The sequence below is a fragment of the Callospermophilus lateralis genome, chromosome 11, assembly GCF_048772815.1.
Source record: "Callospermophilus lateralis isolate mCalLat2 chromosome 11, mCalLat2.hap1, whole genome shotgun sequence".
Taxonomy (NCBI): Eukaryota; Metazoa; Chordata; class Mammalia; order Rodentia; family Sciuridae; genus Callospermophilus; species Callospermophilus lateralis.
In genome coordinates this window covers 343,203-358,530 of record NC_135315.1, presented here as the reverse complement: position 1 = coordinate 358,530, position 15,328 = coordinate 343,203, and the positions used below count along the sequence as shown (strand labels likewise).

At 61.6% G+C, this 15,328-nt stretch overlaps 1 protein-coding gene across 1 annotated transcript in view; it reads left to right on the top strand.

The window, feature by feature from the left end:
* The window catches only part of Tbcd (tubulin folding cofactor D), a 107,111-nt gene that overhangs the window by 75,541 nt on the left and 16,242 nt on the right, over window positions 1-15,328 (top strand). Inside the window, exons 17-23 of the mRNA XM_076869349.2 lie at window positions 3,099-3,184; window positions 8,630-8,710; window positions 9,790-9,863; window positions 10,898-11,015; window positions 12,715-12,775; window positions 13,830-13,852; window positions 14,891-14,922. Coding sequence (XP_076725464.2) covers window positions 3,099-3,184; window positions 8,630-8,710; window positions 9,790-9,863; window positions 10,898-11,015; window positions 12,715-12,775; window positions 13,830-13,852; window positions 14,891-14,922 — 475 coding nt within the window. The remainder of the gene's footprint in view (window positions 1-3,098; window positions 3,185-8,629; window positions 8,711-9,789; window positions 9,864-10,897; window positions 11,016-12,714; window positions 12,776-13,829; window positions 13,853-14,890; window positions 14,923-15,328) is intronic.

The following is a 15,328-nucleotide window of genomic DNA, read 5'->3' as shown; positions in this document are numbered from 1 at the left end:
GTGTTGCATCTGCCCTGGGGACACATGCACTGTGCCCTCTGTCCTCTGATCCTGACCTCTGCCCCAGGTCAGCCTCACCAGGAAAGTGGGAGAGATGCAGAGGCTCTGGGCATGTGGTCAGGCGTGTCAGGAGAACGGGACGGAGGCCAGAGCGGGGCCGGGGCCGGGGCCGAGTGGCAGCCGCAGGGACGAACCTGAATGGGAACAGGGTCCCTGCGAGAGATCACCTGAGGAAATCTGGGTGGACAGGTGCATCTGGCTCTGGGCTCACCACAGCAGGTGCTTCAGGTGTTGGCGATGCTGCAGGTGGGGGACAGGGCAGGTGCGGAGCAGGCCCTGCACGGGCATGGGCACGCTGTGTGGGGAGCGGGGGGTGGTCTCTGTTGAGATGCACGAGTGCTGGGTGCGGAGATCGGCAGATGACCTTGAGGAGACCCAAAGGGGAGGTGTCCCTTGGCAGGCGTCTGCATCTCAGGAAGAAGCAGGAGGCCAGGGCGGCCCCAGAGGTGGGCACTGGCACCAGCCTGTGGTGATACGTGGCCCTGGATGGCGGAGCCTTAGTTAAGCTGGCATTGCTGAGAGAGGTGGCCTGCCGAGGTCTCCGTCCCTCCCTGGTCAGTCAGTAGCACTGCCTTAGCTGGCAGCAGCGAGGAGCGGCTCTTCCTTCTGACCTCCTCTGGGCCTCCTGCCTGGTCAGCACTTGAAGGCGTTGCTGCTCTGCCTCTTGGCCCTCCCGTGACCCTCAGTGGTGTGGATGTCTCTCCCTAGAGGTGGCGCCCTAGCCCAGTGGGGCCCAGACCTGAGTGACCACAGGGCCGCTGAGTTTGCGGTGCTATGGGCTGGGGCCAAATAATAGGGTCCCCTGCCAGAGCCCCGCATGGGAGCTCCCCCCGGGAGCTGTGTCTTGCAGCTGGTCATTCTGCCCTCACCTGTGCTGTCCGGCCTTCTCTGGTTCTGCAGGCTGAGGCAGAAGGGAGGGGCCTATGCCCAGCACCTGCTCCAGTGCCCTGGCTGCGAGCTGGCCCCTGGATGCAGAGGCTCGAGGGTTCTGCACGGGTGTCCTGAGCCATGCAGGGAGGTGCTTGTCGCCCTGGGGCGGTGTTGCCTGCCGTACTCTGCAGGCCTTGGGCTGGGAGTGGGGCTGCAGCTGGACGGCAGGGTCAGAGGTGTGATGGGCAGCATGGGGTGGACGTGGAGGTTTAGGATGCTCCTGGAGCTGTGGGGAAACTCCTGGGCCAGGCGTACAGCGAGTCCAGACCGGATGCTGACAGTCACGGGAGATGGCAAAGCCATGCATCTCGGAGGCTGCGTCCCTCATGTTGAGGGGACGTTTGGGTGTGGCTGAGACCTTGCTCAGTGGCAAGGCGGCTAGCGTGGGGACACTTAGAGCTGGAGCAGCCAGCTTAGTCCCTGGCATGGAGTGAGGTTGGGGAAGGGGAGGGTGCTGAGTGGACGAGAGAAGCAGGCTCCGTGGCATTTGGACTTCTCCCTGGGGTGGACCCCTGAGGGAGGAGAGCTTTGCCCCTCTGCCCTGGGGTCCCCTCTGCCCTGGGGTCCCCTCTGCCCTGGGGTCCTGGGCAGGTTGTGCTGAGCAGGCTCTGCGCCGTGGTACGTGCTCCTAGTCAGGCCCCGTGCTACGGTTCACCACACGCAGCCCCTGCTGCCCCGCGCAGGCGAGGAAGCCCGGAGAGGGGCCCTGCCTGGTAGGACAGGGACTCTGCCCCTCGCCTGCCTTGTCCCCATCACATGGTATGCTCTTGGTAGGACCTGGCCCTGGACCATTGTGGACACTGCCCTGGGCGCTGCCAGTTGCCCTGCTGTCTTGTGCAGAGTGAGCTGTGGCCTCCCCTGGGCAGTGGCCTTCTCTCCCTCTCAGTGGTGTTGGCCTGTGGAGCATGTGCTGTGGCCAGACCAGCGGCCTGGGCCAGGAGGCCCTGGTGACGGCACCAGCCCCAGCTGCTGGCCCAGCTCAGGTCGCCGGTCTGCCTGCTCCCCACAGGGAGGCTGGCTGGGCTGTTGTTCAGGCCTGTTGGCCCAGTTCTCAGAGACGTGGGTTTTGATGACCAGGTGCCGGGCAGTAGCGATGGTGTGGAAGGTAGTGCAGGGTCTTGACGGTGGCCGTGTGGAGGAGCAGCTGTCCCTGGGACTGCGGATGGGCGATGTCTGGTGTCCTTGCCCTGTGGCCTCCCTGGAGCCCGAGAAGCAGGGCAGTGCTGTAGGTGTGGGTCCCTGGTGATAAATAGCCCAGATCGCGTTCCTCAGTGTCCAGTGCCTGGCGCTGGCTGCAGGTGCGTCCCTGTGGCATGTGTCCTGTGGTGCTTGGACGCAGGTGGTGCTCAGTGTCCCTCTGTCTCCCTGAAGTGTGAAGCAGGTGGCTGGGGTGTGGATACTGGACGCCTGCTGTCTTAGGCTCTGCTTGCCTGGTGCTCCTCTGTGGCGGGTCAAGACCCCTGTTGGCCCAGCACCTGCTGGGCATGAGAAGGGAGCCTTGTGGTGCCGCCTGGCCGGCACGTGCTCGGAGGCCTCCCTGCTGCTCTCTGTGGTCAGCAGTGCCCGGCTGTCTGCCTTCGGCCGAGGCTTCCTCATTTGTGTCGTTTCCAGACATTGGGATGTTCCTCAGAGAGGTCGCCTGCATCAGAGGTCGCCTGCAGACTGCGGGGCCGTGCGAGGGCGCAGGGCCGGGGGAGGTGCCACCTCCACATCTGGCCTCAGGGCTCATGCTGCCTTCCTTGCTGCTGGGGTGGTCCAGGTGGTGGCTCCCTGGTCACCGTCCCACCATCGGAGGCCATGTGAGGTTGGGCTCTGGTCTGGGTGCAGGGCCGGGAGCACCTGCCTTGCCACGGGTGCCACCCGCGCTGGCAGGGGTGGGTCAGTCACACCAGCACTGTGCAGACTTGGCGTCTTTCTAAGGGAAAGGCTTTCGGCAGGAGTCAGAGTTGAATGTCGGCGCTGCTTGGAGGCCAGCCTGGGTGGTGGTCAGGTGGCTGCAGTGGGCAGGTGGGCAGTGTGGATGAGGTCCCACCTGGAGGCCATTGTTTCCCAGAGAGCAGCGTCAGAGGTGACCTGAGAACTGTTCTTCCCGCTCTCACTCTCCACAGGGCACTTTTCCTCATGGGATCGATATTGTGACCACGGCCGACTACTTTGCAGTTGGGAACAGAGCCAATTGCTTCCTGGTCATAAGGTGAGTCCTGAAGGCCCATCCCAGAAGTGCAGCTTTCTGTGGTGTGGACGGGAAGTCGGGGGCTCTGCTGCCCATTCCTGTCCTGGGAGGGTCTGGGATGGGGTGGGGGAGTCAGGGTGGCTCTAGAGCAACTGAGGTTGCAGGTGCCCGCTGACCCTGGGCCTCTGGGCCCCCTGGCCCCTGTGCTGGTAGCCCCTGTGTCCTGCAGCTGGCTGTTTCTGTCTCAATAATCTCTCCAGATTGTTGGTCAGATGAGTGAGAAGGTGGCCCTGGAGAGTCCTGGTCAAGGAACGTGCGGTGCACAGAACCTGTGTGATCCGCGTTGGTTAGCCGGGCTGTCTGCGTCCGTGCATCTGACCTGTCACTCCCACCTGAGCCCGGAGGCCTTGTCCCCTCCTGTTGGTCAGCCAGGCCGTTACTGATGTGAAGAACAGTGTGATTTTGTGAAGCAGTTTGTTTCCTGAAGTTAGGAGACACGTGAGAGAGGTGGACCCTGACAGCCCTGCTGTCCCACGCACAGAGTGTTGATTTGCAGCCCTGTAGATCTGCAGCGGTGACTGCTGGCCTCAGCCTTTGCAGGGGCCTCTGGGCCGAGCACTCTCCATCTCTCCAGTGCTAGCATGTCCTGTTTCCCTTCTGGTCACCTCTTGGACATGGAGTGGCTGCCCACTGTCCCCTGATTTTCCTTGGTCGCGGAACAGGCACTTAAATCCAGCCTGGGCACATGCTACTTGTCACTCGGGTTTGCACATCAACCTGGAAGTGACGGGTGCTTTGCCACGTGCATTCTGGGAAGACGACCTGGGTCCCGCGAGCCTCCCCGAGCACTTTTCACCTGGTGCTACCTGGACCTGGTTGCTGGACCAGAGCCTCTGAGGGGACACACCCAGGACCAGGCTCCACCCATACCCAGGCACCCGGGCGCCTGACCAGGATGCCCTCCCCAGCCAGGTCCCGCTGTCAGCCTGAACTGGGGCGAGGGCGGCCGGTGGGCACTCAGCTCACGCAGGGTGACCACCAGGAAGCAGAGCATGGGGCCTGCACCCCACGGGGAGGTCAGAGCTGCGTTCTGGGGCTGGGCCTAGAGGGGCCCACTGGGGCAGGGAGCAGGGCGGGGAGGTGCAGGGCAAGAGGTGAGAGACGGGAGTGGGAGAGATGGTGCCTGTGGACGCTGGGGAAGGTGGGCACTCAGCTCTGGCCGCAGTGGTGCAGGACCTTGTGGCTACGTTCTCAGGTCTTCTACTACCTGGGACAGAACTGGAGCTGACCGAAGACCCTAGGAGGGGCAGATGAGGTTCCTGCGAATGCATTGCAGTGTGCTCGTCCTCCTCCATCAGCACTGGTGGCACACCTGAGGAGTGCACTCTGACCTGCGCACTCTGACCTGCGCACAGAGGGACATTTGTCCTCTCCTGTTAGCGCTGGTGGCACACCTGAGGAGTGCACTCTGACCTGCGCACTCTGACCTGCGCACAGAGGGACATTTGTCCTCTCCTGTTAGCGCTGGTGGCACATCTCAGGTGTGCATGCTCAGTTTGTGCACTGTGATGTGTGGGGGTTTTTTTTGGACAAGAAGTAATCTTGAGGGGCTGGGACTGTGGCTCAGTGGTAGAGCGCTCGCCTGGCATGGGCGGGACCCGGGTTCGATCCTTAGCACCACATAAAAGTAAAGGGATTGTATTGTGTCCATCTACACCTAAAAAGTAAATAAATATTTTTTTTAAAAAGTAATCTTTAATGGAAGGAGAAAGTGAAAATCCACAATTTCAATATGTATCGTATTTTCCAGAGAAGCAGTGTGTTTATTTGTATGTTTAAACAGTACATTTTTTAGTATTCAAAATCTGTTCTAATCGTCTGTGCTTGGCAGAATGCACGTTGACACGTCGTACACAGATGGAATGTAACTTCTCCTCCTTCCAGTTGTACGTGACGTCGAATCCACCAGTCGTGTCGTCGTATGCCCACGTAGGGTCATGGTGTCTGTCGTTCTGCTGTCCTTCCTGCCCCTCTGTGATATGTTCTGGTGGGGGAGAATCTGTCACTGCAGGCCAGGCGTTAAGGCCCTGTCCCCTGCCCCCAGCAGGCAGCCCTGCCCTGTTTCATCTCGCAGGGGGCAGCCGCAGAGCTCTGCACAAGTGGCAGCTCGCCTCTGCCCAGTCCCTCAGTGCGGTCCACATGGTGGTGCTGGCAGGTGCTCTGCTCCCTTGGGAGGACACCTGTGGTCTGTGTGTACTTACTGCCAAGGGACACCTGGTTTGGGGCTGCTGCAGGTGTCCACTTGTCTGGGAGCAGGGTCTGGGGGCAGGGTCTGGACTGGCTTCACTGTGAGCACTGTGTCGTGTTCTGGCAGTGGTGGCTGAGGGTGTGGGGCCACCTCCTAGCACCTGTGTGGCGCCTTTAGTGTGGCCACGCTGGGGATGTTTCCCGCACTTGTCTCCCCGGGACTTCTCCTTGCAGGCTGATTCAGCCCTCGCTTGTCTGTGCTCCCTGGGTGAGCTGCTTTCTCCAGTCTGGTGTCGTTTCAGGTCCTGCACACTTCAGTGTCCTGGCCCTTTAAAAAACACAAGCCTGGTGTTGGTAGTTGCTTCAGCACACGTAGTTTCGTCCCGTGAGACCTGCAGTGCCACGTGTGCACCAGGAGCGGAGGGTGGGCGAGGGAGGAGGCTGCGCACTGCTGCTTCCTGGGGTGCCTGCCTGCAGCACCGGGCCTGGCCGTGTGCATCTGCCTTCTCGGCCTTGGCCGCCTACTCCGGCTTCTCCGTCCTGAGTTCACAGGATCCAGTGGCTCGTCACTGAGCCATGGTCCTCCTCCACCAGGGTTGAGGGACTTGGGGGGGGCACAGCTGGGTGTCCGAGTGCTGCTGCTCTTCTGCAGCCAAGTCACGGCCTGCTCTGGGGTGACCTCCTGCTCCCGGGAGTCTCCTCGACTTCCGCATCTGCAGCCTTGAACAGCGTCAGATCTCGTCCTGGTCGGTTTTCAGTCGCCTTCTAGTTTCTCATGGATCAAGGTGGCCTCCAAGTGGACTGTCTCCTAGCTCACTAATGACACCTGTGCCTCTTCCAGACCTGCCATGGCCACTCACCCTTACTCCTCACTAGGCCCATACTGACCAGACCGGACTCACCACTTCCGCATCCCTACGAGGCCAAATGTGCCTGTTCTGCTTGCCTCTCCACCTAGCTGACCGCAGCCTTATCCTGGACGTCTGAGCAGCCTTCTGCCTGCTCCCCTGCAGGCCTGACCCTTCTGCTTGGCCCTCCTTTACCACCTGCTGCCTGCCGTGTCCCCCTCCTACTCCTGCCTGGACCCATGCTTCCTTTTCCCACCCGTCTCCCGTCCCATCCTCCACACCTGCGTCCTCACCTCCTCCTGTGTGTGTCCCTGCCCCTCCTCCAGCATTCTGCAACACTTTCCTTGGTTCCCCTGGACTCGGGTGGCCGTGGTCAGAGGACTCCCTGGCTGGTTGGTGGTGCTGGGACTAGAACCAGGCCGTCTGGTGTCCACCTTCTTCCTCTGACGGGTGATGGTCATTGGCCTGTCTCTCTGGAATGTGTGTGGACCCAGGTGCTGTCTGCCCTGCCCTGCGTGCCTGTGGCCTCTTGGAGCACCCTGGGGACAGTTCGCGGGATTGTCCACAGGTTCCCCTGGGGTCCTGTTGGGTTCCTGTGTGTTCTGGGAAGGTTGTGAGCGGAGGCAGCTCTGGCTCTGTTGGGCGCTGGCTGGCCCTAACCTGACCAGATCTGGTCCCTGTCTGCGCGAGCTGGACCAGGTGTGGCTCTGCCCTAACCCTGACCCTGACCCTGGCGGGTTGTGTCTTGACCTTTGGTCGTGTGCATCGTGCAGTGGCTGCCTGGTGGGGACCACGTCTGAAATCGCTGCTGAGTGGAGCTGCCTGCCAGGGGCTGTGGTTGCCTGCTGGACCCTGGACGGCACCGAGATGGCTTCCATTGACCGCCCTGTTGGCCCTCGGGTCTCCCCTTGCCGGCACGTGTCCTTTTCTGTTTCCCGTGTCTCTGGCAGTACCACCTGCGGTCTTTCTGGTCTGCTGTTTGTCGCGGCTGTTTTCTTGGAGGTTCTCTTTCTCCTCCTCCAGTCCTGGGGTGCTGCACCACTGAGCTACGTCCTCCTTAGACTTTTGATTACTTACCTTGAGACAGGACCTCAGCTTCCTGCCTCAGCCTCCTGGGTCGCTGGTGCGCCACTGCGCCAGCCATTCACCTTCCTCCTGTGTGGCTCTGGGGTCTGAGAAGTGAGGTTGTTCTTCGGTTGCCCTGTGTTGTTGCCGAGCGGTGCAGCTCCATGCTGTTCTCTTCCGTTGGTTGCTTTCTTGGTGATGCTGGGGCTGGAGCCAGGGCTCGAGCACACCAGGCAAGCGCCCTACCGCCAAGCCGCACCCGGACTGCAGCTCTTGTGAGGACACAGCGTGTGTGCACTGTGCTCACCAGAGACTTGCACCTGTGCGGCAGCAGCGCATCCTGCCAGCCCAGACACTGCCGCTCCCACCTGCCCGACAGTGGGTCAGCCACCCCTGTGTGGAATGTGCTAGAAGTGCAGTCAGAAGGAGCATGATTGTTAGTGTCCAGGTTCTTCTGCTTCGCACAGTGGCCAGGTCTCTGCATGGCCCAGGGTCCTGCGGTGCTGTGACTGGCGTTGGTGAGGAGGAGGTGGTGCCGTGATTTGAAGTTTTGGCACTGTTCCGTGCAGCTCTCGATGGTGACTCTGGGGTTCTTTCCCAGCTGGACCATCTGCAGGTCTGTTCTCTGCTGACTCTTGGTGTCTATCCATCTTTGGAGGGTCCCTATCTGGTGGGTGGGGGCTGCCTCTGCTCCCCACCTTCTCTGCCTTGTTGGCCTCCCTGGGGAGGGACGTTCCTGTGCAGATGGAGGCCAGTTCCTTACTCAGTCTCGCTTCCTCTCTGTGCTCTGGCACAAGCCCTTTATCTCTTTTCACCTGCCTGTGGCTCGTGCTTTGCCCTTCCCGACACACTCAGCAGCTTTCCTGAAGGGTGACTGACACGCGTCACCTGCGCACACAGCTGTGGTGTGATGTAGGCGGGCACCCTGGGCCGTCAGTGGGCACACGGTGTGCACACTGCAGCCCAGGAGCCCCGGCATGCTCTGGGGAGGCCCGGGTCACGTGGCGTGCTATGGGCAGACTGGAGTCGCAGGACTCGCGGTGCCGGCCTCTTCCTGGCTCAGCTCTCAGGGTCCTGTGTCCTGTCGAAGCTCCTGCTGGCTGCTGACGGGCCGCGCCACCCGGGCGGCTTCAGTCCTCGTGGTCCCTTGTGGTCCTGCGCTGTCTGTGGATGAATGCTACTCTTTCTCGGCAGCTGCTAGGCAGGGGCTGCTGGGCTCTGAAAGCCAGTGCCGGTTTGCATCCCCGTGAGCCGAGGGTGAGGCTCAGGCTCCTGCACCTGCTCACCCTCCTCTTGTCTCTTTCAGCGTGTTTATTGCTGGCTTCCCCGAGTACACACAGCCGATGATAGACCACCTGGTTGCCATGAAGATCTGCCACTGGGACGGGTATGTTCCGCCTGTCGCTGTGCGAGCTGGGGTCGAGCTGGGGTCGAGCTGGGGTGGCTGGAGCCCCTGCTGTCACAGATGTCCTGATTTAAAGCAGGCTGGGAAGGGGTGCAGACTGCAGTCCCCAGGCCTGGTGCAGGGTCACTGCTAGGTCCTGGGCAGCTGGTTCCTGTGGCTGCTGAGCAGCCTCCTCTCCTGCACCCCACGTGCTCTGCCTCTCTGGGTGGCCCCCCTGGTCTCGGGAAAGCCCAGCAGGTGAGGCGGCTGCCCTGTGGTCACGGTAGCTGTCGTGCACGTGCTGGGCTTCTCAGGGAGATGCAGACCTGGGCCTGAAACAACAGCACTGCCCGGGTGGGAGCAGCTTCTTGAGGGGTCAGTTGGCAGCCCGTTCAGGGTGGGCCCGTCTTCAGTCCCTCCAGGGACCTCGGAGTCCTCACTGCTGCCTGCTGCTGGTGGACACAGTCCTGCTGTGAGGCTAGGCCTGGCCTGGTGGGCTCCACAGGGGGGCACCTGGGTCCAGCATGAGGTCTCTGTGGACCGTCCCTCCCTCTCGGGCTCTGATGTGAGGGCGTGGAGCCTGGGTTGATTCTCCAGGCGCAGGCGTGGAGCAGCCGCGAGCGTGTGGGACCAGAGTCCTGGTGGAGCCACTCAGACATTGTTCCTTGTTTCCAGCTTTGGTGCTCACTGTGGTCCTGCTGGGGGGCTACTCGTAAGACACCCACACTCCTGCTCTTCTTTGTCACCCTTGGTCATGATGTCCCTCATTTTTGGAGTGGGCTTGGACGCCTACCTCTGGGCACAGGCCGGTGGCTGTGTGAAGGGCAGAGGATGGGAGCTTAGTCCCTGTCCTACATACCTGCTGTTGTTGGTGCCACCCTTCCAGTGTGAGAGACCGCGGGAGAAGCAGGGCTGGGCGGGGCTGTGGGCTGCAGGGGTGTCTCTGTAGCAGGTGCAGCCCTGCCCTGTGGGCCTGCCGGAGTCTGGGCTCTCCCAGACCTGGGGCACTCCCACCCCTTGGCTGCCGTGGGTGGTGGGTGCAGGCACCTCTTGTGATGGGACGTTTCTCCCTCCCTGCCCAGGGACGTCAGAGAGCTGTCGGCAAAGGCGCTGCACAACCTGGCCCAGCTAGCGCCCGAGTACAGTGCCGCTCAGGGTGCGTGTGCTCCGGCCGTCGGAAGACCCCATCCTGAGCCTCCCTTGCAGAGAGATGTCTGAGAACACGTGGGCTTGACGGGGCCGGAGAGTGGGGACGGCAGCTGGGCTTGTCTGCCGGGAGCTGTGGGCTGGGCCCGCTGAATGGGGCTCCCTGTGGAGTCGGCCTGGCCCTGGAGCTGGAGCTGCCGGCGGAGGCCCTGGGAGGCACGCTGGCGGCACTTCCTGGGCAGAGTTCCTGTCAGCGGTGTCCTGGGGTTTCCCGCTCCCACCAGCACTTGTCCCAGTGACTGTGTTGGACGTCAGGGTGACACTCGGCTGGGAGGTACCTTTCACAAGGGCTGAGCGCGGCAGGTCCTGGAGGCTGGTGCTCGGTGGCTCCTCAGGGACATGCGGGGTCACGATCTGGTAGTCACACCTGGGTGTCAGAGTTCAGTGTGGGCCTGCCCACCCCACCCCCACCCTGAACAAGCAGGGGCTCAGCCCTTCTCCCATGGGGTGCACTGGCCTCTAGCAAAGCCAGCTGCTCCCGGCGCCAGCTGAGTGCCACGGGCCTCTGCTCTGATCCTGATGCTGTTGCAGGCTGGTGACGACCCAGTGGTACACATGGGTCACTGAGCTAAGGTGGGGCAGCGCGCGTGTGTGGTCAGGGTACGGGAAGCCCTGCCTTCTCCCTGGGCCACAGTGGAGCTGAGAAAACGCCAGCAGAGCTGCCTGGTGCCCTCCGAGCCCCTAGGCCTCGCCCGCCAGCCCCGCCGGCCCCTGGCAACCCTGCGGGGTCCTGGCCAGCCGGGAGCGGACAGGGAGCTCTGCAGCAGGGCCTGCCTGTCCTGCTCCTTCCGTCCCCCCTCCCATGTCACCTGCTGTGCTGTGGGTGGGACGCGTGTGCCAAGGCCCCCTCGTGAGCCCGGGAGGGTCCCCTGCCTAGAGGTTGCACCTACTGCGTGGCCTGTGCTGTCCTGTCACATAGCTGCCATGGGAGGGACTCGAGGGGACGGTCCTCCTCTGATGAGCCGTCTGCTGCCCGTCCCCCAGTGCTCCCAGCCCTGTTGTCGATGGCGCTGAGCTCAGATCTGCACACGCGGCACGGAGCCATTCTCGCCTGCGCGGAGGTCACTTATGCCCTGTTCAAGCTGGCGGTGCAGAGGGACAGGTAGGATGCCACCCACGTGTGCGGTGGCCGCGGTGACCTGGGTAGGGGGCGGCACTTTGGCTGTCCTTGGGACAGTTGAGGTCATCAGATTCCCACGTTCTGTTTTGGGGGCTGTCAGTGGTTGGGACCACCCACCCTCCTGACCAGGGCTTAGCAGCCACCAGGGTCCTGGAGCCAGCCAGGTGGGTGATGGGGATATCCACCTCTCCAAGGAGCCTTGCTCAGCTCCTGCATTCTTCGTTTTTCCTCGTGGGTACTGCAGGTTAGACCCAAGGGGTAGCTGACCACTGAACCACACCCACAGCCTCTTTTTAATTTTTTTTAAGTCTATTTTTTTGTTGTCAATAGACCTGTATTTAATTTATTTATATGTGGTGCTTAGAATCGAACCCAGAGCCTCACACGTGCTAGGCAAACGCTCTACCACTGAGCCCCAACCCCAGCCGCCCTTTTTTATTTTTTATTTTTATTTTTTAAAGAAAGAGGGAGAGAGAGAGAATTTTTTTAATATTTATTTTTAGTATTTGGCGGACACAACATCTTTGTTGGTATGTGGTGCCGAGGATCAAACCCGGGCCGCACGCATGCCAGGCGAGCGCGCTACCGCTTGAGCCACACCCCCAGCCCCCCACTTTTGTATTTGAGATAGAGCTTCACTAAGTTCCTGAGGCCGGCCTTGCACTTGGGATCCTCCTGCCTCAGCCTCCCGAGGTGCAGGGATTCCAGGTGTGCACCACAGTGCCTGGCCCATGTTCATTTTCTTATTTGTTTCACTTTTAGTAATAGTGAATAATAGTAATAATAATAATAGTAATAACCTGGTTCTCGAGAATATGCTCTGAAAGCTCTCCTGGAGGTTCTTCCAGTTGGTCACGCTCTTGGGAATGACAGAAGTGGGAAAAGTAGGGAGGAGAGGGGCACGTGGACACGAGCCCCGGGAGTTGCTCTTCTCAGAAGTGAAGCCTGGGCGCACGCGATGCCTGTCTCTGACCTGGCTCGCACTCTGCTTGGAGAAAGCTGCCTGCAGCCGCTTCACGTGGATGAGACGATTCCTTGGGCAGGCCGGGAGTGGATGCAGACGTGGACCCCACTCCTGTCCCACTGGCCTAGAGGGAGCTGTGGATATCTGCTCGAGGGCATGGGCTCCCGGCCCTGGGGTCTGAGTGCTGAGGTGGCAGCGGGGGTGGGAAGAGGCACAGGGCACAGGCCACCTGTAGCAGCACGTTGTGGCCACACAGGTGGGGCACGGTCCCAGCAAAGCACATGGGTGTTCACTGGGGCCGGCCGGTGCCCAGTGCAGACCCCGCTGTGTGCACCCACAGACACCCTCACACATTGGGCCCAGGGAGCCCTGTTGGAGTCCATGTTCCCAGAAGCCAGGGCCAGCCTTGCTGCCGGCCCTCCTAAGGCCACAGGGCTGCCTGCCTGTGAGCTTTTCTCAGCTCTGCCCGGCCTCCTGCTTCTAGGGTGGTCATGTGGCGGTGGGGCCTGGCTCTCCGCATGCTCTTTCTGTCCTAACGCAGGACTCAATGTCCTCAGCTAACTGTACCTTAGAGAGCGAGGGGAGCCTGCCATGCCCTCCACTTGGTCTGACGTGAGGGCTGCCCTGCGAGTCTGCAGGGCTGGTGGGGCCTGAGCAGGAGCCCCAGCTCTCAGGGCTGGGTCCTTGGGGCTCAGCACTGCGTTTGACCTTCTGCAGGCCCGTCACAGACTATCTGGAGGAGAACGTGGTGCAAGGCCTGAGGCAGATTCACCAGCAGGTGTGTGTGGCCCCTAAGTGTGCCCCTGGCTGAGCCTGTGCAGTGGGGTGGGTGTGGGTGACCATGGAGGGCTCTCTTCCTGCTTTAGCTGGAGGCCATTCCCCAGGGTTCTGGGAAAGGATGTGGGTGCCAGGACCCTGCTTGTGTGGCCAGAGGTTTTCAGGGGTTTTGCGGCGCACTTAGTTGGGTAGGACTGGGTCGGTTTCCGCCACTGCCCCACTGTGGTGTCCCTCTGTCCTGGGCCAGGTGGGGCCACCTGTAACTCAGAGACCTTGGTTTCCACCTGTGCATTTCAGATGAGCTGAAATTGAACCCAGGGTTTTGGCCACACGTTTTTCTGGGGAGCAGTGTCTTTCTCTGGGCAAAGCAAGAGCTGACCTGGTGCTTGCGGACTGCACGTTGCTCCCAAGGCCGGAGTCGAGGGCCGTCTCTGTTCCATGTGGCGTTTTCTGACCTTGTGGAGCAGGGGCCTGGGGTTCCGGATCCTTCCTGTTTGTGCCCCTGGCTGGCGTTTCTCACCTAAGGGAAGCCTGGCACACAGGTCCCGCGTTGGTCACACCAGAGCTGGCCCAGCACGGGCTGAGGAACAGCTCCTGTGGCCTCTGAGCCGGTTCTGTGTCCTGTGAATCGTAAGTCCTCACAGGACTCCAGTTTTGGTGAGGATTCAGGCTTTTGGAGAGCCGAGTGGCGCTCCTTCCACATTGGAACGCTGGGTCAGGTTTGGCCAAGGGTGACCGGTGCTCTGAGGTCTCTCAGGCCTCCTGGGAGAGGAGCGGCAGAGTCCCAGGGGCCTGAGTTCCTTCCTGAGCGGCCGGGGGTGTCCGTTCTCACCCGAGACAGGACACAGCTGCCTGGTTCTGTCACTGGGTGGCCTTCCTCTTTGGCCTTCAGTTTTCCTTCTGTGACAGCCCCCAAAGAGCAGCGTGGGGCCGGCAGACAGCAAGGTGGGCCGTGAGCTGGTGCCCGCCCTGCCAGCTCTGCACTGTGTGGCCCTGGTGTCGCCGGTCACCGCACAGTGCTGCTTCTGAGAACTGACTGCCCTGTCTCTCCACAGCTCTGGGAGCGGCAGCTGTACAGGTGAGCTCACGTGGCGCCTCTGCACTCTGGGCACTGCCTGGTCCGGGGGGGGGGTGGGCATTCCTGGCTGCAGAGGCCAGCAGCTTGCCAGCACCTTCCCGTGAGCTGCAGGTCCCTGGGCTTGTGTGGGTTTGAGCTTCACCTGAGCTGCGTGTGCTGCCCTGGGTTCCCCCTGGCTGCCAAGGGCCTCTGCTGTGTGCCTGCGCTGTGGCTTCAGCCCTCTCCAGGCGGGGCTTGTCTTGGTGTGCCTGGGTGGCTACCAGGAGTGGCCTTGCTGGGCCATGGGCTTGGTGTGCCTCCAAGACTCAGGCAGCTTTCTGCAGAGGCCACCCCACCCAGAGACGTAGGTGCTGAGCCGCGCTCTCAGCCCCTCTGTTCACACTTCAGTTCAGGCTGTCGGCTCGGGTCATGTTCTGGACCTGAGCTGGGGGCGGGCACAGCACCTGGCCGCTGATGCCCTCAGGTGGGTGGTGAGCACATGCTGCTCTCCTGTGCTCTGCAGGCTGGGCTCCCTTCCTGCCTTCAGGGAGGGGAAAGGGAGGCCGTGGGTGCCCACCCTCCAGGGACCCGGCTCCTGTCATGTCGCAGTTCTCTCTGCTTCCAGCCTTTCTTCCTGGCGAGGTCTTTGGAAGCCCCCGTCAGCCCTGCCAGGTCCTGGGCCTGGCTCACTGCAGTCCCGGTGCCGCTCTTGCTGGACTGCTGGTGACGCAGCTCCAGCGCTCCCCTTCCTTGAGCTACGTGACACTGTTAGGCGTGCTTGTGACCGAGAGTTGACAGTGCTTGGCCTGCCCTGTGTGGCCATGTGATGTGGTGGCCCAGGAAGACCAAGTGTCCAGTGGAAGCTCAGTCAGAACAGCCCAGCCCTGAGGGGAGGCCATGGAAGATGGTCTTGGCCTTCTCATTTCCTTCCTGTCGGTGGTCCCTCAGTGACGTGCTGACTGGTCAGCGTTTGAGTGTGCTGAGCGCCTGAGTTGGTGGCGCCTGGTGAGGGCCTGGGTGTGCGGGAAGGGCCTAACTGAGTGTTCTCTTGACTTCTAGGGGTCTGGGAGGAGAGCTCATGAGGCAAGCAGGTAGGTGTGAGGGCGGAGGCTGCAGCCCTTGGCCGTGGAGGGGACATGTTCATGGCCTTCACCCTGCTCCTTGGGCAGCAGCATCCCACTAGGCCTTCGGTGGCACAGGTGCTGGGTGGTCCCCTGCTCTTGCTGGCTGGCATGTTGGTGACAGGTGCTGCCCAGCTCCCCTGAGCTGCCCCCGGCGCAGCTTGCTCCTAGCTTGGGTGGTGGTGGCCAGTGGTGGTAGCCAGTGGTGCTAGCCAGTGGGAGGACGTGGGGAGCTGAGGGCTGGTCTCCGGTTTGTAGCCGGCATTCTTCTGTTCGGCACAGTGTTCGTTTAAATGTGGCTGTAGAGCAGAGGGTGAGTTTTAGACCAGTTTGAATGTCTGCAGGGAGCTCATGGAACACAGTACAGGACCATCTG